Here is a 26,028-nt window from a genome sequence, read left to right on the forward strand (position 1 = left end):
ATTATTAAGTTGTTTATTAATAATAAAGGATAAAATATTATTGTTGTTTGATCTGTAGGTGGATTCAATATTGGCCGAACAATGCTACAGGCGAGAGTAAGCTGAGGCAGTACAGGCGTACGCTGAACGGGATTCGGATACTGAAGGTAAGTAATTAATGTTTAGTTTACTTTTGGACATGTTGCATATGATTATCTGAATTTCGTTGTGCATCTGTGTTCTGTGAACAAGTTGAGTGGACCCCATATGCTGACCCGCAACTGGTTGGGCTTGTTCCACCGGCGATAGCAGAGGCAGATGCCTCGGCGGCGGTTGTATGTCTACTGCTTTGCTTCACTATCGTCGAGTGGCATCTGGTGGACCTGGTAGTACGTCAGTTCGGTGGCCTGCAGCACATTTCGACTAGGCCACTGAACATTGACGACATGCACAGGCTGGATGGGAGATTCAGTCGCGACGAGTGGTTCCCGCAGCTGCTTGGTGGCTGGCATGAGATGTGGGATGCTCGAGCCGACCATCGTCTGCCGAGATATCATCATATAAACATGCGTCCGTCATTCCCGTATATGACATGGTACCTGCAGTGGGCGCACACAGAGTTATTCGGTCTGGGTAATCAACACTTAGTCGCTGTTGGGGTGGTGCTAGAGGACCTGCCCATACATCATCCGCTTGCTCCAGACCTGCATCAGCCAGACGATGGTCACCTGCCGGAGCTAGAGCCAACTGCCGGAGGAGGGAGAGGTAGGGGGCGGGGGAGAGCCAGGGAGAGAGGTAGACGCGGCGGAGGGCACGGGAGGCAGGGTCCCGACAAGGTTCTCCGCGAGAGAGATCCTGTTAGCCCGTCGGCTCACGGTGCCGTGGATGCAGGCCAGACGGTGGGATCTATGTCAGGATCCGTTTATGGTGACTACTTGTCTTTGAGACCGCCTGGGCCCCATCATTCGGAGGCCGGGACCAGTCATCAAGGGTAGCAGCCTGAGGCGAGCGTTCATTTTGACATCGGCACCCAATTTCAGATACCTTTCAGTTCATCCGATCTCGGACTCCAACCCAACTACCAGCCCATACTGGATACGCATGACATGATTGATGTCACATTGATGGTGCCGAACTGGATGACGGGCGCCGTGCAGGGGGTGAAAACGGATTCGAAGATATGTTTACGATGCCACAGCAGATCCAGCCATTCTCACAGATGCACACTACACCACCTCAATCTGCATACTTATTCTTTCTCTCCAATAGGTCTGCTTTTATTTCCGAACTCATTATAGAGTTCGTCAGGGTGTGCGACGAACTTGTTCTTATTCCTAAAAAAAATTGTATCCTTGAAAATAAAGGTGAAAAATCTTTTCTAAGAAAATAATTAATTATTTTATTTTATATACGAAAAAAAATTCTATAGATTTGGGCAAAACATATTATTAAAGTATTAAAATAAATATCAACCAATATTATATGAAATAAAAGTTCCAAAACCAAAAACTTTACATATATATTTTTCTATAAATCGAATGGATTAAATTCAAATTATATATTATAATACTAATCAATATGACTTGAATTAATAAAAAACAACGTAAATCAAAATTATTTATTTTAATTTATCAAGAAATGAAATTTAAAATGCATAATAAACATCTTCCAAAAAATTTAAACTGATTTTGGAGTTCACCAAAGATCGAACTCTTGACCTTTTGGATCTAGCACTCTAATACCATGTCATGATACCACTCATCCCAAAAATTTCAGCTGATTGAAAAAGGTAACTAATGATTATATCTCTAATACTCTCTAAACCTCCATTGTACACATTGTATAAATATTCCATTGGCTCTTCATACTTTTTCATTTAGTATATATTTTTTGTATTTTAAATTTCATTCTTTAATAAATTGAAATAAATAATTTTGATTTACATTATTTTTTACTAATTCAAATTATATTAATTTGATTTGATACTATAATGTATAATTTAAATTTAATTAATTCAATTTATATAGATATATGTACAAGGACCGTATAGATTTTCTTGATTGTTTTCGGTATAATGTATAATGTATAATTCAATTTAACCAATTCTAATATTAGAACTTTCATATATAATATTGGTTGGTGTTTTGTTTAATGAAAGAAAATTAATCCTGGTTCTCATCTTTACTAACCTTCGTCTAACTATTTCTTTGAGCCTCGCATAAAGAATGAAAGAAACCACTTTTCATCATTCCATCTCGTCAACCAAGAAAATCTCTCATATGCATACATACAAGCCATGGTGTTTCACAGGGATCTGAGGACGCGTATTTTAGGAAGCACAATACGTAAAATCCGTATTTTTCTGACAATACATAAAACGCGTATTGTTTGTATGGTCGATACTCGTCGACTCCCTATAGACCCGTAAATGCGGTGCGTCGTGCGTAATCATTCTTTCTCTTCATTTTGCATATACCTTCAACCCGAGTTTCACACTTTCGAGTTCCTTTTTCAGTTTTCTTCTACCCTTTTTTCTACTCTCCAGTGGTTTCATAATTACTCCTGTACGAGACTTCAATGGTGCATTTGTCAAGCCTTTTTTTTCTCCAAAAATAAACAAATTATTTTAATAATAGTAATGTAATTAGTAGATTAATTATATAATTTTTTTAATATGAAGTAGAAAAAATATAATAATAATATTTATTTTATTATTTAAATGAAATAATATTTATTAATGGTGAGAAAAAAAATACATAATTAGAGTTTATACTTTTATTATATGTTTAGATGAATGATGATGATGATGATGATGTTAATTAGTGATTAATATTAAATATATTTTAAATTTAAATATATATTTTTAATTTAAGTTATTTAAATCTGACAATAAATATATTGTGAATTTAATTTATATTTTAAAAAAATTTAAATTTAAATAGATATTTAAATATATTTTAGTTTTAATTATATATTTAAATTTGAATTTAAATATATTTTGAATTTAAATATATATGTAAATTTGACGTTAAATATGTTTGAGGTTTATTTATAAATTTAAATTTAAATATATTTAAATATATATTTATAATTTAAATTTAAAATATATTTTGAATTTAAATATATATATATATATAAATTTGACTTTAAATTTACTTTGGTTTTAATTTTAATTAAATTTAAATTTAAATAAAATTTGAATTCAAAAATATATTTTGAATTTAAATTTATATCTAAATCTGATCTTAAACTGACTTTAAATATATTTTGGTTTTAATTAAATATTTAAATTTAAATTTGAATAAAATTTAAATATATAAATAAACTACATATTTATAATTTAAAATTAAATATTTTTTTAATTTAAATACATATTTAAATCTGACGTCAATTATATTTTGGTTTTAGGTATATATTTAAATTTTAATGTAAATATATTTAAATATATGTTTATAATTTAAATTTAGATATAAATTAAACGTTTTTTGAATTTAACTATATATCTAAGTTTGAATTTGAATATGTTTATAATTTAAATATATATTTAAAGCTGGAAATATTTTTAATTGTTAATTTAAATTCTTCATATGTTATTGTAAAAGATCCGTTAGGGAGATAATGGACTATTTGTAGGGTTATTGAGTTACAAAATGAACATCTTTTCAGATCTAGCCCTCTAATACTATGTCATAATACCACTCATCCCAAAAGTTTCAGCTGATGGTAAAAGATAACACTAATGATTATATCTCTAATACTCCATAAACTTCCATTATACACATTGTATAAATATTCCATTGGCTCCTCGTACTTTCCTTATTGTAAAAGGTCACGTAATTTCTCACAAACAAAATTTACATCCTTAAATATTTGAAAAAATATTTGACCGTTAAAAACTTAAAATATATTTTTAAACTAATACCTTTTTTAATTTTTGGAGGCCACTCAGATAAACACGCCTAAAACGTCTTTTTTTAAAGATGTCTTTATGTTGTGTTTTAATTGGTTTTGATATAATTTATTCGGTGTTCCTCATCACATATTATTAAATTCCTCAAAAGATTTTCTTTCCAAAAACAATAAAAAACATTTAATTTGGACTAAAACAAAAAAGGTAATAGATTAACTATTAGATTTTTTTTAAAGATTATTTACATAAAAAAATATATCACATTCATCAAAATATATATATATATATATATATATATATATATATATAAAACAAGCTCAAGCGTTTAAAAATTTTTATAAATAAAAAAAATAATTAATTTATATTCGTACAATATATAAAATAATTACTATATTATTATTATATTATAGATTAAGATTCACTAATTTAATTTTTTTTATTTTTAATATAAGTATTAGAAATAAATAAAATTTTTATAATTAAATGTAGTGTAACAAAATATATATAATATTAATTAGTTCTTAAAAATTTTTAAAAAATAGTTTCTCATTTTAGTAAAATAACTATTTATTAAAGTAGACAAATTAATTATTTTCTTCTCATATACGGTTTTTTTAAGACATAAAAGCAATTAATTAGGACATTGGTTAAGATAATTAAAGTCACTATTTCATTAAATTTTTAATTTAAAGAAAAATCCTAGTTAATTTTGGTATAGAAATTTCGAATTTAAAAACATTGATAAAAATTATGTTGAATTTTGATTTATTTGATTTTCATTTAAATTAATCACTACATAAGTTAAAGTTCTGTTTTGAAGTTATATTCGAGCTTTAATCTGATTTTTAAAGTTTCAATTTACTTAGTTTGATTTTTTAACTTAGGTATCCGTGGCTCATATTAGGGTTTTAAGTGTTTAGTTGAAAATAAAAGATAAGGTAACAAAATTTCAATTGTCACATCAAATAGTCGCTAGAATGTATAATGTAGCAGTCGTTAGTCCATTTCAGCATGTCGTTAACGATTTTGTGAGACAGTGACAAAAATAAGATTAGGAACCAATGTGAGTCATAACTATTAAGTTGGGAGACATAATTGTTAGAAGTGATTAGGAACCAATTGGGAGACATAATTTGTTGTTGCTTGATTAGGAACCAATTGTGAGTCATAACTATTAAATTGAGTAAATCGAAATTTTTGAAATTAGATTGAAATATAATTGTTAGAACTGAACCAGTGATCGAACCGATCAAGCTACTGGTTCACTGGTTTATTGGTTCAACTGATAAATTACTGGTTGAACCGATAAAACTGGTCTCACGTAAATATAAAATATAAAATAGTTAAAAACTTAAAATTAAAATTTGAAATGCATATCTTCACTAACATTTTATTAAGAATCAAGTCTCAACTTCTAAAAATAACTAATATAAAAAAAACCATAAAATTTTAATACTACAATAGTATCTTATTTTGACACAATAAAAAAATAATTAATTCACAAAGCCTATCATCTAACTATAATATCAGTAGATTTTAACACTAACATCAAAACAAATAACCTTAATCACAATACTAGCAATAAAATAGATTAAGTAAATTAATAAATTTTTAGTGAAATTTATATTTATATTAATAATGGTATATAATTAAAATATAATTAATTTTAAAAATAGAAAAAACAAAAATTAAATTAAATTAGATATTTATGTATACTATATAATTAGTATTTGTCGAATATAGTACTTAGAAGTGCAATGGCTAAGTGGCAAGTAGAGGTTACTTTTGCTCCAAGGTTCTTGGTTCGAGACCTTGTGGAGACATTTTAAAAATTTTTTCAAGCAGACCGGTTTGCACCGGTTCTTACCAGTTCACACCGATTTTATTCCTTAAACGGTCCAAAGAGTAAACCGAACTGGACTATAATCCAGTTTTAGTCCGGTTCACTAGTTTTCTGGTCGAACCAACCGATCCAGTTCAGTTTTTACAACTATGGATATAATAATGGTAATTAAGTTGACCATTCAGTTGTTTTAATGGTAATTAAAATCTAATAATAGTTTATAATAAAAGAAACATTCTTTTGCAACAATGAACCTATAGTAATAGTTAGGGATGTTCATAGATTAGATCATATCCATATAAATCCACAGTATTTATCTGTATCTGATCTGTAATTTGAGAATATGATCTGATCTGTAAGATGATCGGATTGGATCGAATCGGATCCACACTCTAATCAGATAGAAGTAAATATGTTTAAAAAAGTAAACAAAAAAAATTATTGACTTTTTTTTATAAAAATAAAATTTTTTTATATTTTTTATTTTATGGATATATTTGATATCTGATCCAAACATAAAAAGTGCGAATATCGAATTTGATCTAATGAGTTTAGTGCGGATTGGATAGAAATTTCAGCCATATCCCATCTGTAAACACCCCTAGCAATAAGAACTAAAAAATTATAATGATTATATTTTTAACTAAGAGGAAGTGCAAAAAAAAAGTATTAAATACAAGAACATTTAATCAAATATTAAAAAAAAAATTACTTTAAAACATACAGTTGGACTTTTTTTGCTCATATAATAATAATAATAATAATAATAATAATAATAATAATAATAATAATAATAATAATAATATGATAATTGCTTTGTATATCACACAAATATAAACGTTTTTTTTTTCTATGATCTTAAGAAAGGTTTTGTAAGTCTCTAACTTTGTTGTCGATTTTTGTAGTGTTAGCTCTCATATTATCAATTTGATTCATATATAATTCGGATGATAAATTATTTGGTGACGTGCTTTCTTTTTTACTGTGATATACTTGTTTATTATTATTATTATTATTATTATTATTATTATTATTATTATTATTATTATTATTATTATTATTATTATTATGTACATTAAAAAATAATAGGCCAAATTATTGCCATAACATAATAGAAGTATGGAAGTTTATCATTCTTCTCTAATGGAGGAAACAAAATTCTTTTCAATAATTTATTTAATGTTTAGTAGAATAAAAATAAATTTTATTAGAATAAATTTTAGTATGAGTTTAATATTTTTATTCATCATAAAATATTTATAGAATTACTCGTAGATAAATTTTGGATAAAAGAAAAAAACCATGATTTTTAATTTTATTTTTAAATAAACTTTATTTTTAATTTTAAAATAAATTTTATTTTTATTTTTTAATAATATTAATTTTTTACCGTATATAATTATTCAATTATTTTTTAATCATATATAAATAAATTACTCTTAATAAGACTTTTTTGTGTTATTCAATTATCTTTTTTTAAAAAATAATTAATTATTAAAATAATTAAATTTTTCACAACAAAAATAATAAAAAAATATGAATGAAAAAAATTAACCATCCTGATACTTTTTTGTATTTTTATTCATATTTTAATTATAAACATAAATATAATTTAATTATATTATTTATGAAATGTGATTATAGATGTAGATAAAATTTAGTTATATTACTTATATATAGTTTCATTGTATTGTATTGCTTATAAAGTTAGATTATAATTATGACAATAGAATTGTTTTTGTATTTTTATATGTGTGACTAATTGGTGGTGTTAAAACATTACTCTTAATTATAAATAAGGTTTATAATTTAAAAAATCAAAGACTCAATTAAAAAGATACGAAAAAAATGATGTTAAAATATTCTAACTCTTTAAAATAAAAATATTCGAAATTTAATTAAAAATTATTTAAAATTTAAACTCAATAAAAATTTATATTCAATGTGTTTTGTATTAAATATATTTAATAACCTATTATATCATATTATATCATATTGGTTGAAATTAGTTTTTATAATGTTAATTTTTTAATAACACTTTATTAGAAAAAACTATCTTTTCAGAATTTTTTAAAAACTAATTAATATTATATATATTTTATTACAATATATCTTGTTATAAAAAAATTATTTATTCTAATGCTTATATTAAAAATAAAAACAAAATTTAAATTAGTAAATTTTAATCTATAATATAATAATAATATAGTAATTATTTTATATATTATACGAATAAATGTGATATATTTTATAATTATTTTAATCTATATTTTGATGAATGTGATATATTTTTTTTATGTAAATAATCTTTAAAAAAAATCTAATAGTTAATCTATTACCTTTTTTGTTTTAGTCCAAATTAAATGTTTTTTATTGTTTTTAGAAAGAAAATCTTTTGAGGAATTTAATAATATGTGATGAGGAACACCGAATAAATTATACCAAAACCAATTAAAACACAACATAAAGATATCTTTAAAAAAAGACGTTTTAGACGTGTTTATCTGAGTGGCCTCCTTAATTTTTATACTCTTACATTCTTAAAAAAATAAAATACTCTCACACTTAATCATCCTAACACGTTTCTCCTTTTATACTACTTGAATTATAATTTTTTACTCAAAAAACAAAAATACGCGGCAGTTTTGAATTCACAATATGCAATTTGTATCTTTACAATTTGCTGTGTATTGACAATTGTATTGTCACTTTAATATTAAATACTTTAATATTAAATAACACAGTGCGTAATCACAAAAAAAAAAAAAAATAACACAGTGCGTGTTGCTTTATAAATATTAAAAAAATTCGAATTCGTCCTCTGCGTATTGTGTTCATGAATATTTAGAATCAGAATTTTGTAAAACACTCTCATTTTTAATATTAAAGTATTATACCAAATTTTTTAGGGTAAAGTACTAAATTGGTCCCCTAAATTTGGGCGTAATTCTGTTTTGATCGATTTAAAGTATTTTATTTAAACCCAAAAAAGTTTAATTTAGCATCAATTTAGTCTCACAGTGAGGTCAAAATTAAATAATTAACAAAATGTCCTACATAACAATAGTTCAAGAACAAAATCGATAATCTGGATAACAAGTACAAACTCCAGAGGCACAAAATCAACCATTGATGCATCAATACATTTATTTATCATTTTCTTTAGTTTTATAGAAAATATTTTATTTATATTATAAAAAAATAATAAATACATGTATTGATGTATCAATGGTTGATTTTATGCCTCTGGAGCTTATACTTGTTCTTCGGATTATCGATTTTGAATTCAAATAGAACACTTTAAACCTTAAAGACCAAAACAGAATTACGCCCAAATCTAGGGACCAATTTGATACTTTACCCAATTTTTTACAATATCTTAAAAAATAAGCCACAAACCACTCATTTCAATATCAAGACGTTTAAAATATTTTTTTAAATATATTTTTTAATAATTAAAATTTAATATATACAATTAATTAAATTATTTATTTTTTTATTAAAATTAAATCAAATAAATTAAATTAACTAAATAAATAATAAATCAAAATTTAAATTTATTTAAATTAATATTATTTTTTATAAAAATAAATATAATATTTTTATTATAAAAAAATTAAAATACATGTATTATATATATTAATTTTAAAATTTTAAATTCTAATTTTTTTTTCTTTGACGTAATATAGTTAGAATTTAGAATTTTTAAAATTAATATATAAATATTTTAATTATTTTTTATAATAAAAATATTATAATTATTTAAAAAAAAATTAATTTAAACTAATTTAAAATTTAATTTATTAATTTTTTGGTTTGACTGATTTATCCAATTTAATTTTAATAAAAATAATATAATTTAATCGGTTATAATATATATAAAATTTTAATTATTAAAAAATATTTTAAAAAAAAAAGACCTTGACATCTTTACGTTAGTGTCTCCCTGTATATAAACCCTAGTTTCCCTTATCATTCACATTCACCCTCAGAATGACGACTAGTACTAGTAATTTGAGTATGAAGCTTCTGATAGACACAAAGAATAAGAAAGTGCTGTTTGCAGAAGCCTCTAAAGATGTTGTGGACTTCCTCTTCACCTTGCTTCAGTTGCCCCTTGCTACCGTCATCAAGCTTTTAACCAAGGAAGCTGTCGTTGGTTGCTTGGGGAATCTTTATTCGAGCGTTGAAAACCTCAACCATGTTTACTGGCAACCAAACCTATCTAAGGATCTTATCCTTAATCCAACCATTCTTACCTCTTCACCTGCTATCTCCGGCCTCCTCCCTTCATCAGCTGCTATAAACCACTCCCAGATAACTCCAAAGCTCTACAAGTGCCCGAATAGTTTCGATTATTGCGGCAGCAGCACTGTAACAAGTGCGTACAATTCTAGGTGTGTCTCGTGCGGTAATGGGCGTATGACGAGAGAAGTGAATTTCACAGCCACGGCGGCATCTAATAATGACAGCAATAATAATGGGTTTGTGAAAGAAGTAATAACATACATGATCATGGATAATCTTCTCATTCAGCCTATGTCAACCATATCAGGCATCACCATGCTTAATAAGCTCAATGTCAAGGATGTTGGTGTCTTGAAAGAAACCGTTGTTCAACTTGGCATGAAAGAGGTATCTCTCTTACACTCATCTCATTTCAACCTATTCCAACTTTAAATTACGGAGAAGTTGATATCTGTTAGATAAAAATTTAGTCAAATTAGTCAAATTATGTAATGACTCTCATGTATCAATTTCATGTGAAGTCGACTGCACCTGATTTTTCACCTTAAATTATACCGCTATTTATTCTTTTTCTTTCTGTATTAATGTGTTACAGGGCTTAAAGCTACTCAAGGCATCCATAGAGTCCGAGATGGCCCTCACAACCGTTTTCTTAGCTTGATGCATTTCGGATCTTAAGCATTTAAATTATATTTTGTTTCCTTTGATTTTTGTTGCCTTTGCTTAAAATTGATGTTAAAGACTGCGTTTCTTTGTTTTAGGATGTATGTGTTTGTCTTTTATTATTTATGCAGCTTTACGTTTAATTTGATGAATTTTGAATGGTTGATGAGATCTTTTGTAGTTCCTTTAATACTTTATAATCATATTTATTTTACGTCATTTATTTTGAATAATTACTGTATTGACCCAAAACTCTGAAAATATGAAAGCATAACGCATGATTTATTTTTTGGTCATACACACACATCTCACACATTACACTAGGATTTGAATTTGATGTGGCTTCATTTCAGATAAACATTTTGTTTCCCACAAACTAAAAACTAATCCCTCACAGATTTAAGTAATTAGTTATTGGCTTATTGCATGCATAAAATGAAAAAATTGTTCGGCAGAATTGTGGCCTCGAGGTGCAGCGTCGCCAATGGAGGTATATCCAGGAAACGCCACACTGTGAGATGCTCGGGAAGTTTGATTCCGTGAATTGATCATATCCCCCAATCAAGGTCAAGCTTTTATCTTACTTTATTATATAGATGTAGGTTTCCCCATAGTGATGGATACAGAAAATTTATTATTAGTTTTTGACTCCTGATATGTCATCCTTATTCTCAGTCGCACGAAAAGCTCGGCATGTCAGCAAATAAGCTCGGTCCCGCATCAGTCGTCCGAAAAGTTCGGCACGAAAGCAGATAGGAACGGCCTCACCCAGTTGAAAACAAGAGACGTGCTTGGCAAACCTAATTACCAAAACAGAATATCATAACCAACCTACAAACTAGGACTTATTCACAGTAAACGGGCAGAATAACGCCTATAAAGCCGAGCTAATATCCTCGGCTAAGGTTCAGGTTCTATTCTCAGTCTTCATATTTACTTAATCACTCTCGAGATTATCACTAACTTGAGTGTCGGAGTATCTTTTGCAGGTATTCCCGCCGCGGTGTTCGATCCAGGCCGACGTATAGCTCTTCCTCTCCGACGGCTGTTTGCTCGGAGTCGCTAAGTTCGACCACCCCAGTGCCAGGACGAATCACTTGGCGCCCACCGTGGGGCCGAAATATATCTGACCTCACCATCTATTTTTAGTATCTTACCTTATTTTGCAGGATTCCCTATCCTCGGATATGGCTGACAATGGGAACCCCCAATCCACACAGGCAGAGCTCCTAGCTCAGATCGCCGAACTCCAAGCGGAGGTACGGAGGATAGCTGAACTGTCCAATGGAAAGCACGAAGGAGAAAGCTCTAAGAGCTCGACGCAGGGCAATACAGATTCCCTGAACATCACTCCACCAAAGGAGAAGTTCACCCTCGAGAACCCTTTTTCTGACGAGATCACTAAGTTCCAGATGCCGAAAAACTTTGTATTACCTACAGCACTGGAACCGTATAAGGGGTTCGGTGACCCCCGAGCTCATATCAAAAAGTTTCGATCCATGATGTTCTTTAACGGCGCTAACAATGAGCCTGTGCTTTGCCGGGCTTTTCCTACTTATCTTGATGGTGCTGCATTACTGTGGTTTTCTAAATTGTCTGCAGGTTCGATTTCCTCCTTTGAGGAACTGGTGAGATCCTTTATTGACTATTTTGCTGCATCAAGAATTTATGTCCATGGATAAGACTACCTAGGCACAATCAAACAAGGCCAACATGAGAGCTTAAAGAATTACATGACCAGGTTTTCCGAGGCTACCATGGAGATCCAAGACTTAGATCCGGCTGTCCACCTCCATGCCCTCAGGGCCGGCTTCCGACCAGGCAAATTTTGAGAAACCATTGCGATAACAAAACCAAAAACACTTGAGGAGTTTCGAGAGAGGGCTGCAGGTCAAATGGAGATCAAAGAACTCCGCGAGGCCCAAAATCCGGATAGACAACCACAAAGGAGGGATGAGGAAAAAGCTTTCCGATCACCAGGCAACAAGGATACAAAGAAGCCTTTCAAGCTCACACCAAAATACAACACGTATACCAGATTCAATACCAAGAGAGAGAACATCATAAAAGAGATTCTGAATACCAAAATCGTGAAGCCACCAGCCCGGGCAGGAAACTACCAAGACCAAAGGTTTGTGGATAGGAGCAAGCATTGCGCCTTCCATCAAAAGTTCGGCCACACGACGGACGACTGCATTGTCGCGAAAGACCTCCTAGAAAGACTGGCGCGACAAGGACTTCTTGACAAATACGTCGAGAGCCAGAAAGCCAGAAGAGCAAGCTCGGATAGGGAGGAGAACAAACAAACAGTGACAGACAAGAACAAAACAGAGCAGACAACCCCTGATCCACCAAGAGGCATCATCAGCCACATATCAGGAGAATACGTAGGCGGAGGTGAAACAAGCTCGGCCAGAAAGCGAAGTTATAGGGCGATGCTGGCAATCGAAGGAACTCTGCAGCCAAAGAAGGAAGAAGACCCAGGTGTCACAATATCCTTGAATCAATCAGACTTCAGATCGGCAAGCCCTAACCTTGACGACCCAGTGGTAATTTCCATCCAGGTCGGAGAGCTGTTGGTAAGGAAAACACTACTGGACCCAGGTAGTAGCGCTGATGTCTTATTTTATTCTACCTTTAAAAAGATGCAATTATCAGAAAAAATGATACAGCCCTCCTCGGGAGAACTAATTGGCTTCTCCGGAGAAAGAGTCCCCATCATGGGACATATATGGATGAGGACTACAATGGGAGAGATCTCTATGTCAAAGTCCATTGATATTCAATACCTAATAGTACACTGTTATAGCCCTTATAATATTATAATCGGGAGACCCGCCTTGAATATATTCAGAGCGGTGGTGTCCACATTACACCTGTGTGTTAAGTTTTCAGTGCAGGAAAACAAGATAGCTACAGTGTACGCCGACCATCAAGAAGCTCGGCAGTGCTACAAAGCTTGTCTAAAGCAAGCCCATACGAAGGAGACAACTCGGCCCCAGGTCCAATCCATACATAGCTCGGCTGACACCACAATGTTAGCCGATCTCGACCTGAGAGAAGATCTCGGCGAAAGACCTCGGCCAATGGACAACCTTCACAAATTAACACTAACAGCAGATGAAGAGCAATACACACACATCGGAGAAGCACTAGAAGGAAATGAACGAGCAAGACTTATACACATACTACGCCAGAACGCCGACCTATTTGCATGGACACCAGATGACATGCCAGGAATAAGCCCGGAAGTCATCTGCCACAAATTAGCAATTGACAAAACAGTCTGACCAGTGGCACAAAAGAAGAAAAACCTCGGAGAAGAGAAAAAACAAGCAGCACTTGAAGAGACCAAGAAGCTCCTCAACGCAGGTTTCATCAGAGAAATTCGCTTCACCACATGGCTATCAAACGTGGTAATGGTAAGGAAAAGTTCAGGTAAATGGTGCATGTGCGTCGATTTTACAAATCTAAGCAAAGCTTGCCCTAAAGATGCATATCCATTGCCTTGCATTGATAAGTTAGTTGATAACGCTTCTGGTTTCAAAGCCTTGAGTTTTATGGATGCATACTCTGGTTATAACCAGATTTTGATGCACCCAGAAGACCAAAGCAAAACAGCTTTCATAACAGAGCATGGCAATTTTTGTTACAAGGTAATGCCTTTTGGCTTAAAGAATGCAGGTGCGACATACAAAAGATTAATGGACAGAGTATTCCAACAACAGATAGGAAGGAATGTGAAAGTCTATGTAGATGATATGGTAGCAAAAATGCCTGTTCAAGGGGTCACACTGTGACGACTTGATAGAAGTCTTCAACCAACTCCGAGCATATAACATGAGGCTCAACCCAGACAAATGTGCTTTTGGAGTCCAAGGAGGGAAATTCCTTGGCTTCATGCTAACCTCAAGAGGTATAGAAGCCAACCCAGAAAAATGCAGTGCAGTGCTGACCATGACAAGCCCAAAAACAGTAAAAGAAGTCCAGCAATTAGCAGCAGAATAGCCGCCCTATCATGTTTTCTTCCCGCAGTGGCAAACCGATCTTATCATTTCTTTCAGACGTTCTCTAAGGGCAAGAAATTCACATGGACGGACGAATGTGAAAATTCCTTTACGGAACTCAAACAGCTCTTAACGTCACCTCCAATACTCCAGAGACTAGAGCCAGGTAAGCCATTGTACTTGTATTTATCAGTATCTATTCATGCCATAAGCTCGGTCCTAGTGATGGAAACAAGAAAACAGCAAAACCCAGTATATTTCATTAGCAAGGTATTGCAACCAACAGAAACGAGGTATCCAAAGATAGAACAGCTAGCGCTGGCGCTAGTCACCACAGCAAGAAGGCTGCGGCATTACTTTCAAAGTCACACAATCATAGTACGAACAGATCAACCAATAAGGCAAATATTAACCAGACCCGAGCTCGCCGGACGTTTAATAAAGTGGTCAATCGAACTATCCGAGTTCGACATTCAGTACGAGTCGAGAAAAGCTCCGAAGTCACAAGTACTCGCTGACTTCGTGTCGGAGATGACTAATGAGACCCAACACATAGCAGCCTGTTGGAGCATACATGTAGATGGAGCATCAAACAAAGAAGGAGGCGGAGCTGGGGTACTGCTAAAAGAGGGAGAGAAAGTGATAGGCGAGCAATCACTTCAATTCCGCTTTAATGCAAGCAACAATCAAGCAGAATATGAAGCTCTGCTAGCAGGACTAAAACTCGCCCAACAACTTAAGATACCTCATATAACAGCCTACTGCGACTCATCACTGGTAGTACATCAAATCAAGGGCGAATACCAGATAAAAGATCCTTTATTAGAGAAATATTGGCTCATAACAAAGGATCTCATTTCAAAGTTCAATAAATTTGATATTATTCATGTAAACCGAGAACAAAACACTAGAGCCGATGTGTTATCCAAGTTAGCCACGACAAGGCAGGCGGAGAACACACCGGCCCTGTCACAACTAACACTCGACAAACCGAGTTTTGAGCAGGACACAATCTTAAGCATCATGCAGGTACCAGACTGGAGAACACCTTTTTTCAATTACATCAACACAGGTGCCATACCAAACGAGGAGCTGAACTTGCCGCTCTTCTGAAGAAGAGCAAGTTTCTATACAATACTCGAAAATACCCTATATAGACGGGGACACTCCCAACCACTCCTCAAATGCATCAGCAAGGATGAAGCCGAAGATGTTATGGCAGAAACACACGAGGGGGTTTGTGGGAACCACATCGGCGGCCAAGCATTGGCTGCAAAGATATTGCGAACAGGATACTATTGGCCGATGATAAAAAGGGACTGCATCTCCAAAGTCAAAGCATGCGATAATTGTCAAAAGCATGCCACTCTTTCAGAGACCCCGGCCGAGGAGCTCCACACCATATAGGTAAGCTGGCCTTTCGATAGGTGGGGATTGGATATCCTCGGACCCTTTCCGAAAGCGCCAGGCCAGGGCTTAAAGAAAAAGCTCGGAAAAGCTAAAGGGGAATGGGCCGACCTCATTCCAGAAATCCTATGGAGCTATAATACCAGCATCCAATCTGCTATAGGAGAAACTCCTTTCAAACTAGTATATGGTGCTGAGGCATTGATCCCATTAGAGGCCAGCATCCTAACACTAAGGACTGAGCTTTATGATCAGTTGAATAACTTGCAAGCTCGAAAAACCGAGCTCGATCTTGTGGAAGAAGAAAGAGACATCTCAGCCATAAAGCAACGAGCCAGAAAACAGTACCTAGAACGAAGACACAACAAAAGGGTAGCTCATAGATCCTTCAATGAAGGAGACCTCGTACTCAGACGCACAGAAGAAGCTCAGAAACCTCCACCACATGGCAAGTTGGCAGCAAATTGGGAGGGACCTTTCCGAGTCCTCCAGAACCTTGGAAAGGGGACTTACAAGCTAGGAACCCTTAAAGGAGATCAACTCCCAGGAACATGGAATGTCTTCTCACTAAGGGGATACCAATCATAACATATGTTGTATATACGCGAATGATGGCACTCTTTTTTTCCTCCGAAGGTTTTCCCAAAAAACACATGGGTTTTACTCGGAGAGGGTTTTAACGAGGCCGGACGCCACTAATCATCACACCAATGTACCTTATATTACAAATCAAAATATTTTTTATCTTGACAGTTACTATATATTCCAATCAATAAACATTCAAAATGAATCTGAGCTTCATACTCGGAAGTCAACATGCGCATGCCGAACATATTACTCGGAGAAATACAGACAAATAAAACAAACACCAAGCTATCCAAGCGAATCCTAAAGGCTCACTCCACCACAAGCCCTATATTAGAGCCTCTGCTCTCCTTAGTAACAATCTGATCAGACAAGAAATGGCTTCAGCCATCTCCAATACATACACACAATTGTTATCACAAGCACAATATATCACTATCATAACTTAACCAAAATATCATATTTTATAAAACAAAATAAGTCATCATCCAGCCGAGCTACATACTCGGAACCCAAAATACCACTACCGAGAACCATACTCGGAATTGTTCAAACAAAACCAAAACAGTCATAAGTTTAAAACCTACTACACCATGTACAAAATAAAAAGAGTAAACTAACAAAGGCCTAATCTGCCTTATCACCCATGCTGGACCCCTCGCTCTCACTTCCAGCAACAGCCTCGTCATCCACAAGCTCACCATTCACGACCACCTTCATAACGTCAAGCTTTGAAGGATCAGCCTCCGGGTATAACACCTTAACCTGGGAAACAGCGCGGTCAAAACCTTGAGCAAAAGCCTCATAAATCCCGCTTTCCAATTCTTTGATCCGAGGAGAGAGCTGATCATTCTCGGACTCCATGACCTTCAACTTTTCAGACGAGGCCTTCTGGAGTTTCCTCTCATCAGCCAAATCCAACTCTTTCTTCTCCATGGAAGCAGAGAGCTCGGCAATCTTTTGGTCTTTCTCCTGGATGATGCCAGACAGCTCTTCTATCCGAGAAGCCTCTTTTTCCTCCCGATCCAGGGCAAGCTCCTGTGCTCGACCAATGGCAACGATCCGAGCACCAATCACCTACGAAAAAGAAAACAAGTAAATAGGTGACATCAACAAAAATTTACAAACACAACAATACAACCTATACCTGAAGAAATCGGCTAACACCAGCTCGGCCAACTTCGTCAATCATTTTCATGTCATCCGGGAAACAGCAAAGCTCATCAGTCATGGTACCAAAAGGATACAACTTCGCCCATAGAGATCTAGCGTGCATGTTCTGATCATACCCATGGAGCCTCTTCTGTGATTCATATGCAGACTCGACCATCTGCAGAATCATAGACGACTCCTCCTTACCTTCTAAAACCTCGGCAAGGCTACCTTAACCTTGCCCTCTCTTCCTTTTTTGCTTCTGCCCAGGGCCATATTGAATCAAAGCAGCAGGACCTTTCCCAACGTTAGATGAAACCTCTTTCTCCCCTTTCTTGCGCTGATTGAAGAAAAGCTTCAAACCTGCCGTGGTGATGGCAGGAGCTTTCTCGGCTGCAAATCAGAAACAACCAAGGTAAGGAACAACAGATCAAAACATAAACACAGAACAAACATAATAAAACAGATTACCTATGTGATCATACACAGCCTGCCTATCAGTATCCCATTTCAACATCTCGGCAACAGATAACAAACCTTTCGGACCCAAGGATTTAAACAAAAAATCCATCACAATATCATCATCAGGAAGCCTATCATCTACATCTAAAGCTTGATACGGCTCGGCACACCAAAACAACAGAAATCTCTCGACTAAATGCTCATTCAAATAAAACGGGAAGTCTTCGGGAACACTCCTAACCCTAACAAACATGGATTTAAAATCCTTAAACGAAGACTTATATAGACCAAACACAGCACGACGGGGATAACTGCTAAGATTTACCCACAACCCCCTATGCACCCCTTTTGCTTGAAATAAAGAGAAAAACAGCCTCAAAGACGGCGGACGCTCCAACAGTTCCATCAAAACCTCGAATGCCCGGACAAAACCCCAAGAGTTAGGGTGAAGCTGGGTTGGAGCACAGTTCAACCAATACACCCCACACTCGAATTCAGTAAAGGGAAGCCTCACACCCAACTCAGTAAACAAGCAACTATACATGAAAAAGAAAGACCAATCGTCAAGTCGGTTGCACATTCGATCATCTCTTTCACAAGGTAATAACTCTATTTTAATACCACTACCCTCCCTGACCCAGGAATCCGAACCCAGCAATCTCACTGACTCCTCATCATCAAACTGGGAGACATACCCCTTCACTCTAGGATCCACCCAACCGTACAGGTCACCCACATTACAGTCCTCCATCACAAGGAACGAAACAAGAAAGACAGAAAAGCAAAAAAGTAGAGGAGTTAACACTGGCCTTTCTTACTCATTCTCAGTCAGGCAGAAAACACAAACTTTTTTTCCTTTTTTGAAACAGAGAAGTATGAGGGAAAGAAGCAATGAAAACTACAAATAACTCCCCAACAAGCACAAATGGTTACAATACCAGAGCATTTAAACCAAAATTGTTAGAAACGAGAAGCATTAAACCCACTACAAAAACCCATGGACAGGGGTGCCTAGAAAAACGGAGCAGTTTCACATCAATCATGTCACAATGGTGCGTAACACGAGGCAACCAGAAACGTTTTGCATTCTGAGGCAGAACCAAGCCGAGCTTGGGTGCTACAAGGGGCATATGCGACAAACAACTCAGCAACCGAGGATTGTGGTACTCTTGGTCCGAAAGCTCGCCTTAGTCCTGTCCAAACCAAGGCAAGCTTGGGGGCTATGATACGTCATCCTTATCCTCGGTCGCACGAAAAGCTCGGCATGTCAGCAAATAAGCTCGGTCCCGCATCAGTCGTCCGAAAAGTTCGGCACGAAAGCAGATAGGAACGGCCTCACCCAGTTGAAAACAAGAGACATGCTTGGCAAACCTAATTACCAAAACAGAATATCATAACCAACCTACAAACTAGGACTTATTCACAGTAAACGGGCAGAATAATGCCTATAAAGCCGAGCTAATATCCTCGGCTAAGGTTCAGGTTCTATTCTCAGTCTTCATATTTACTTAATCACTCTCACTTGAGATTATCACTAACTTGAGTGTCGGAGTATCTTTTGCAGGTATTCTCGCCGCAGTGTTCGATCCAGGCCGTCGTATAGCTCTTCCTCTCCGACGGCTGTTTGCTCGGAGTTGCTAAACTCAGCCACCCCAGTGCCAGGACGAATCAACTCCTATAATGAAGCTTGTCATAAACAAACAGTGGCAATGAGTCGAACGAGCCAGCGCGGTGGATGGCAGAGGCTCCTCGTGCATCAAAGAAAAACCCAGCGATGGTAAGGAGAAGCAGAGCACTGAGAGGAGAGAGTAGAGAGCGATGTACGACTGTTCAGGGACGCAGGCAACCGACGACAAATGGCGGCGAAAATTGAAAAGTGAGAAAACGATGAAGAGGGAGAGAACCGAGAGAAGAGTGATTAAGGATTTAGTCATTTAGAGTTTCGTGTTACTGGATTAGCATAACATATAACGTTATTCTTTTTTCTTGGGCCCAAGTCATGTCATTTTTTGCCAAAACCGGCACCCAAAGCAAACTCGCAAATTCGTTCTCAAACTCGCGATTTTGACTGAGTTTACACGAGTCCACCCGAGTTTACCCGAATCTACTCAAAAACGAGTTTGTGTCCGAGTTAACTTGATTCCACTACCTAAACTCGTAAACTCGTACGAATTTACGAGTTAACTCGAGAGTTTGACAACAATGATTATAATTATATTATAATTAGTATTTAATGAATAATAATACATGATTATATTAATTTAAAAAATATTTTTATTATAATTATATAAAATTAATATTTAATATATTATTTAACTAATTATCAATCATAAATATTTTTAATCATTCTAATTATATTAATTGATATAATTTTAATTCTCATTCATATACAATAATTTTATTAGTAGATAATTAGTACATACGTTAATAGTGACCCGTTTAATTTGATATCAGTTAGATAATAATAATAATAATAATAATAATAATAATAATAATAATAATAATAATAATAATAATAATAATAATAATAATAGAAAAAGTTTGTACGGTATATACATTATATTACTGTGATTCATAATATTATCATAAAATTATATTGTATGGATACAAGATTAATTAAAAAGATTAATCATTTGACAAGTTATTAGGCAATATACGATAAAAATAATTAAAAAATTATTAATCAATCTCATTACAAAAAAAATAAATTTTAATTAAATATTAAAATAATTATCAAATATTATTTACCTTCAATTAGTTAACAAATTTAATTTTAATTGATATATTTTTTTACTCATATTTTTATTCATTAGTTATTGCATTTTTTATATTTAAAGTAAATATTAAATATAAAAAAAATAAAAAATAATATTAATTATTATCTATTTTTTTAATTTAGAGTCATAATTAAATTTGATATAATTGTAACAAGTATCTACAATTAATAATAATATATGATATATATAATTTTAAGTTGTATTATATAATAAAAAATAACGTAAATATTTGTATAGTATATAATGATAATAACCTTATTTCTATTTTTATGTATTAAGATTTGAAAAAATATTTTTTTATAATTTTTGTGAAAACATATAATAATATAATAGTATATATATGGTATTAATTAATGATTATTTTTTACAAAAACATATAATAATATTATAAATATAATGTATCAATAAAATTACTTTACAAATATAGTTGCTTATGGTATAATATTTTATTACAATAACATATTTTTTATATTTGTTTTTTATGTAGTATTATATATATTTATATATCTCCTCTTTTAATTCTCTCCTAAAAATATTGACATATAATTAATGTAGATAATATATATATATTGGGCAAGTATTTTCATTTAATTAGTCATAAAGGTTAATAAAACATAATGGCATAATTTTTTTCTAATTATAGCAAGTATCTTCATGCATTAAAAATATTGGTTAATTATTATCATGTACAATTTATTTTATATATATATATATATATATATATATATATATATATATATATATGAGTAATAGTGAATTTTTACAATTATTTATCATTTAAAAATCATAATTTAGATATAATTCTTCTTCTATTTTTTAGTTTTCATATCTAATAGTTACTAGTTACGATTCTATCAATAGTGTTATTTATAGTAGATTATGTGATAAAAAAGTTTGAAAAAATTTGCAGATATCAAAGAAAAGTGTTGAGTTATTTTTTAGTAAGTTTAAATTATTTATTATCTATTAAAAAACTTTGTGTTTTAAAATTTTTTAATAATTTATTACTTATCTTAAGTTGATTTTGATATATCTTTACTTGTCAATAAAATAATATATAAAAATTTATTGATAGATTTAAGTATTACTAAATTATTTATGATCATTCACCGTATATATCTAATTTAGTTGAAAAAAAAAGATTATTTAAATCAATGCATAACCAAACTCTCATTTACCCTCCATCTCATCACAGAAAAACAGATAAAAACTGTGTTGGATCATGGCATCGTCCACATCCATAAAGGAGAGCATGAAACTTCTGGTCGACACAAAGTGCAAGTAGTGAAGCTCCTAACTGAAAAATCCATGGTGAGTTGCATTGGCAATCTCTATAAGAGCGTGGATGAGATATTTTTCTCCGAAGGGCAGGGTACATGTAATAAGTAGAAGCAATGGCTTTGTGAAAGAGGTTGTGACGTACATGTCAACAATTTCAAGTATCACTCTGCTTAATTAACAAGTTCAATGTGAAGGAGGTTGGTGCCTTGCAAGAGAAGGTGGTTCAGCTTGGAATGAACGAGGTATGTTATCTCCTTATTATTTCTTTTCATTCATAATAAATATTTATTATTGTTTCTTGTACAGGGCTTAAGGCTACTGAAGGCCTCTTTGCAGTCGAAGAGTGTTGACAAGCGTCTTCCTCAAGAGTATGGACACATAAAGATATTCAACTAGTATATAGTAGTTTCATCTATATATGAGCCTCGCGGTTTCAAATCAAATGTTAAGAATGGCTCTATTTTGTGCAGTTAATATAATGTTTCTTGTTCAACGATATGGATATAAGTAGGTATTTGTGTTTTGTTAAAGGAAAAGTATGTATGTATTTTGAACGATGCGTCCTATCCTTATAATATCCTTATAATAGTGTATTGTATTTTTATTTAATTGGTGGTTGTTCATGTTGTTTAAAGTAGTCATTGTTTACCTAGCACTCCCCGTATTATTATTAAGCAATTGTGGAAGATATTTTAAAGAGTATAGATAACTATTAGTGGTATTGGAAAGGTAAGTGGTGTGGACTCTCGAGGCGTATGCATGCATCAATTCATGAATGGTGTGGATTTTCCAACTTCCCTCCATCTCTCTATATATATAGCCTTTCAAAACTAACGAATTATTACTCCGTTCAGATTCAGATTTACTCTGTCTTTGAGGCATGACGACCAAGACATCCCCGAATAATAGTTTGAGTGTGAAGCTTCTGATAGACACAGAGAGTAAGAAAGTGCTGTTTGTAGAAGCCTCTAATTAAGGATGTAGTGGATTTCCTCTTCACCTTGCTTCAGTTGCCACTTGCTACCGTCGTCAAGCTTTTAACCAGGGAAGTTGCCGTTGGTTGCTTAGGCAAACTCTATTCTAGCGTTGAAAACCTGAACCATATTTACATGCAACCAAACCTATCTAAGGATCTTCTCCTTCGTCCAACCGTTCTTGGCCCTACTTCACCTTCCATCTCCGGCCTCCTCCCTTCAGCTGCTGGAATGATAACTCCTAAGCTGTGCACGACGTGCAATAACTATGGTAATTGCAACACTCTATCAGACGTGTATAAACCTCTTTTTTACCCTTTTAATAAGAATTATTATTGTAAGACGAAGGAAATGACCTATATCAAGGGTAAAGCTTACAACAATAATAATGGGTTTGTGAAAGAAGCCGTAACTTATATGATCATGGACGATCTTGTCGTTGAACCCATGTCAACCATATCCAGCATCACCATGCTTAATAACCAGTTCGATGTCAAGAGCGTTGCTATCTTGAAAGACGCTGTTGTTCAACTCGGCATGAAAGAGGTATGTGAATGTGATGTATCTAAGTAGTATTTTCCATGTTTAAATCTGTTATCCTTTAAATTAAACTCATAATTATCTCTATTTGTGTGTCATTACAGGGCTTGAAGATACTGAAGGCATGTATGCAAGAGTCCGACATGGTTCTCACAAGGGTTTTCTTAGATTCATCAATATAATTTCGGATCTTAAGAATTTATTATATTTGTAGTAGTTTTAATTTCTACTTTATTTGCTTTAGTTGTTAGATATAGAAATGTTCACGATATGTTTCTTGTTTTAGTATGGTTTGTCTTTTAGCTATTATCCTTCAATCCATGTATAATTGTATATAATTATATGCAGCTTCAGATAGGTTTGAACTCTTATGAAATATTACGAGTTGTTTTCTTGTCACTTCCTTTCCAATTTTTAATCTTTTGTTTATTTATTTATTTATTTTATCTGGCTTCACTTCTTCACAATTAAACTAATAATTTGAATATTATTGTAAAGTCTCACCACGCACGTAAGCATTTTGATTTAGGCACGTACAATAAATCAAAATATTAAACGAGTATGTTAATTAAATTTCAGGGTGATATTGCACTTCTAATTTTTAAATTTTAGACTTCTACTGGTTTTAGTCAAGTTATTGCTATATCAAAATTGACTTTAAATAAATTTCCACAATTTCTTAAAAACTCTCATAGCCAAAGCTAGCTAGATTTCAAAACTTAAGATTCATTACTTACAAATTAAGGGGTCATACTATCAGAGTAACTTGGCAGTGGACATACAGAATATCTTAATAATATAGAAAAAAGGATGATTAATGTAAAGCAATTGACGAGAAAACAACTCATTTTTATTGTATTATTGTTCGAAATACATATAAGTAATAGTAAAACACCAACACATCCTGAAACAAGAAACATATATTAAGACCAACAAAGACAAAACAGACTCAAACATCTTAATTGCTGGTAAGTGGTAAAAGCTAAGAAACCATTTGAACTCTTAAGATTCCAATTTCTTCAGGATATTCTTAGATATGTTTGGTTGCATGTAAGTAGGGTCGAGTTTTTGAACACTTGAATATAGATTGCCTAAGCAACCAACCACGTGTTTCTTGGTTAAAAGCTTCACCACCGCACCAAGAGGCAGTTGTAGCAAGCTGAAGAGGAAGTCCACCGCAAACAGCACTTTCTCACGCTTTGTGTCCACCAGAAACTTCATGCTCAAACTACTACTCGATGCCATAAGAAAAGAAATTGCTTTGTATGTATTTGTATATGGAATGATTTTGATTGATTTTATAGGGTGGTTGCCTACTTGAAATTTGGAAAGGGTTAGTTTTGCATCTTGGGTTACCTAGCATAACCCTTTTCCTATTATGTACAACATCATTGGCCCACTACTGCTAATTAAAACTGTCTCCACACATTCAACTTACGTTATTGAACAAGATTGTCAAATTGCTACCAATACTGTTGTTAATTATTAACGCTTCAAGATCACTCCACATTCATACTTTAGTTTATTAAAAAAATTATTTATTGCTTATTAACATGCAGTAGTATACTACGGTCAAATTAATTAATATATATATATATATATATATTACTACCTAAATTGATTGAAAATATCTTGAGAGTAAAGTACCAACTCGGTCCTTGTCTATTTCCCAAAATGACAAGACGACCTTTAATAAAAAACACGTTCCATTACGGTCCCTGACCTTATACTTCGTTTGCCAACCCGATCTTTCTGTCAGTTTTCCGGCGAAAACTCGACAGAAATTACTGACATGTCAGGTTAAAAAATGGACAGCGACTTAGTTGTCTCTAAATTTAAATTGGTTAGGGGTTTATTTGTCCGTATTATTCTTTAAACAATATTTTTAATTATATTTTTATTTATTATATTAATATTTTTTTTAATAAAGTTATAATACTATTAGTTATAATACTAATAGTATATCATAGGGTTATTATTATTAATGTATTAACTGAATTTTAATATTTATTATTTATATATTTAAAAGTTATATTTAAAAATTATTTATTTGGTTTCATAATAAATGATATTTTTAAATTTGAATAATTTATTAATTAGTTTGTACTTATTTATTAAAAAAAGAATATTAATATAATAAATAAAAAATAATTAAAAAATATTGTTTAAAGAATAATACGGACAAATAAACCCCTAACCA

At 32.9% G+C, this 26,028-nt stretch overlaps 2 protein-coding genes and 1 pseudogene across 2 annotated transcripts; all 3 read left to right on the top strand.

The window, feature by feature from the left end:
- Nucleotides 1–9,725: 9,725 nt before the first annotated feature.
- On the top strand, nucleotides 9,726–10,641 carry LOC107616238 (uncharacterized). Its single transcript, XM_016318222.3, has 2 exons — nucleotides 9,726–10,367; nucleotides 10,576–10,641. The coding sequence occupies exons 1-2, from the start codon at nucleotides 9,726–9,728 to the stop codon at nucleotides 10,639–10,641; spliced, it is 708 nt and encodes a 235-aa protein (XP_016173708.3).
- Nucleotides 10,642–12,142: 1,501 nt separating this feature from the next.
- On the top strand, nucleotides 12,143–13,933 carry LOC107616237 (uncharacterized; annotated as a pseudogene).
- Nucleotides 13,934–14,581: 648 nt separating this feature from the next.
- Nucleotides 14,582–15,763, top strand: LOC148546860 (uncharacterized). The gene has a single exon (XM_088499403.1). It carries the CDS (start codon nucleotides 14,582–14,584, stop codon nucleotides 15,761–15,763), a length of 1,182 nt encoding a protein of 393 aa, XP_088355529.1.
- The last annotated feature ends 10,265 nt before the right edge of the window (nucleotides 15,764–26,028 follow it).

Source organism: Arachis ipaensis, chromosome B9 (genome assembly GCF_059453495.1).
Source record: "Arachis ipaensis isolate K30076 ecotype BB chromosome B9, ASM5945349v1, whole genome shotgun sequence".
Taxonomy (NCBI): domain Eukaryota; kingdom Viridiplantae; phylum Streptophyta; class Magnoliopsida; order Fabales; family Fabaceae; genus Arachis; species Arachis ipaensis.

What these genes read in the sequence shown, in the direction of transcription:
- LOC148546860 (XM_088499403.1), top strand. Translation starts at nt 14,582, where the DNA reads ATGCAGTGCAGTGCTGACCATGACAAGCCCAAAAACAGTAAAAGAAGT.
- LOC107616238 (XM_016318222.3), top strand. Translation starts at nt 9,726, where the DNA reads ATGACGACTAGTACTAGTAATTTGAGTATGAAGCTTCTGATAGACACA. An exon ending in TTCAACTTGGCATGAAAGAG is followed by an intron (nt 10,368 to 10,575) that starts GTATCTCTCTTA and finishes AATGTGTTACAG; the next exon opens with GGCTTAAAGCTACTCAAGGC.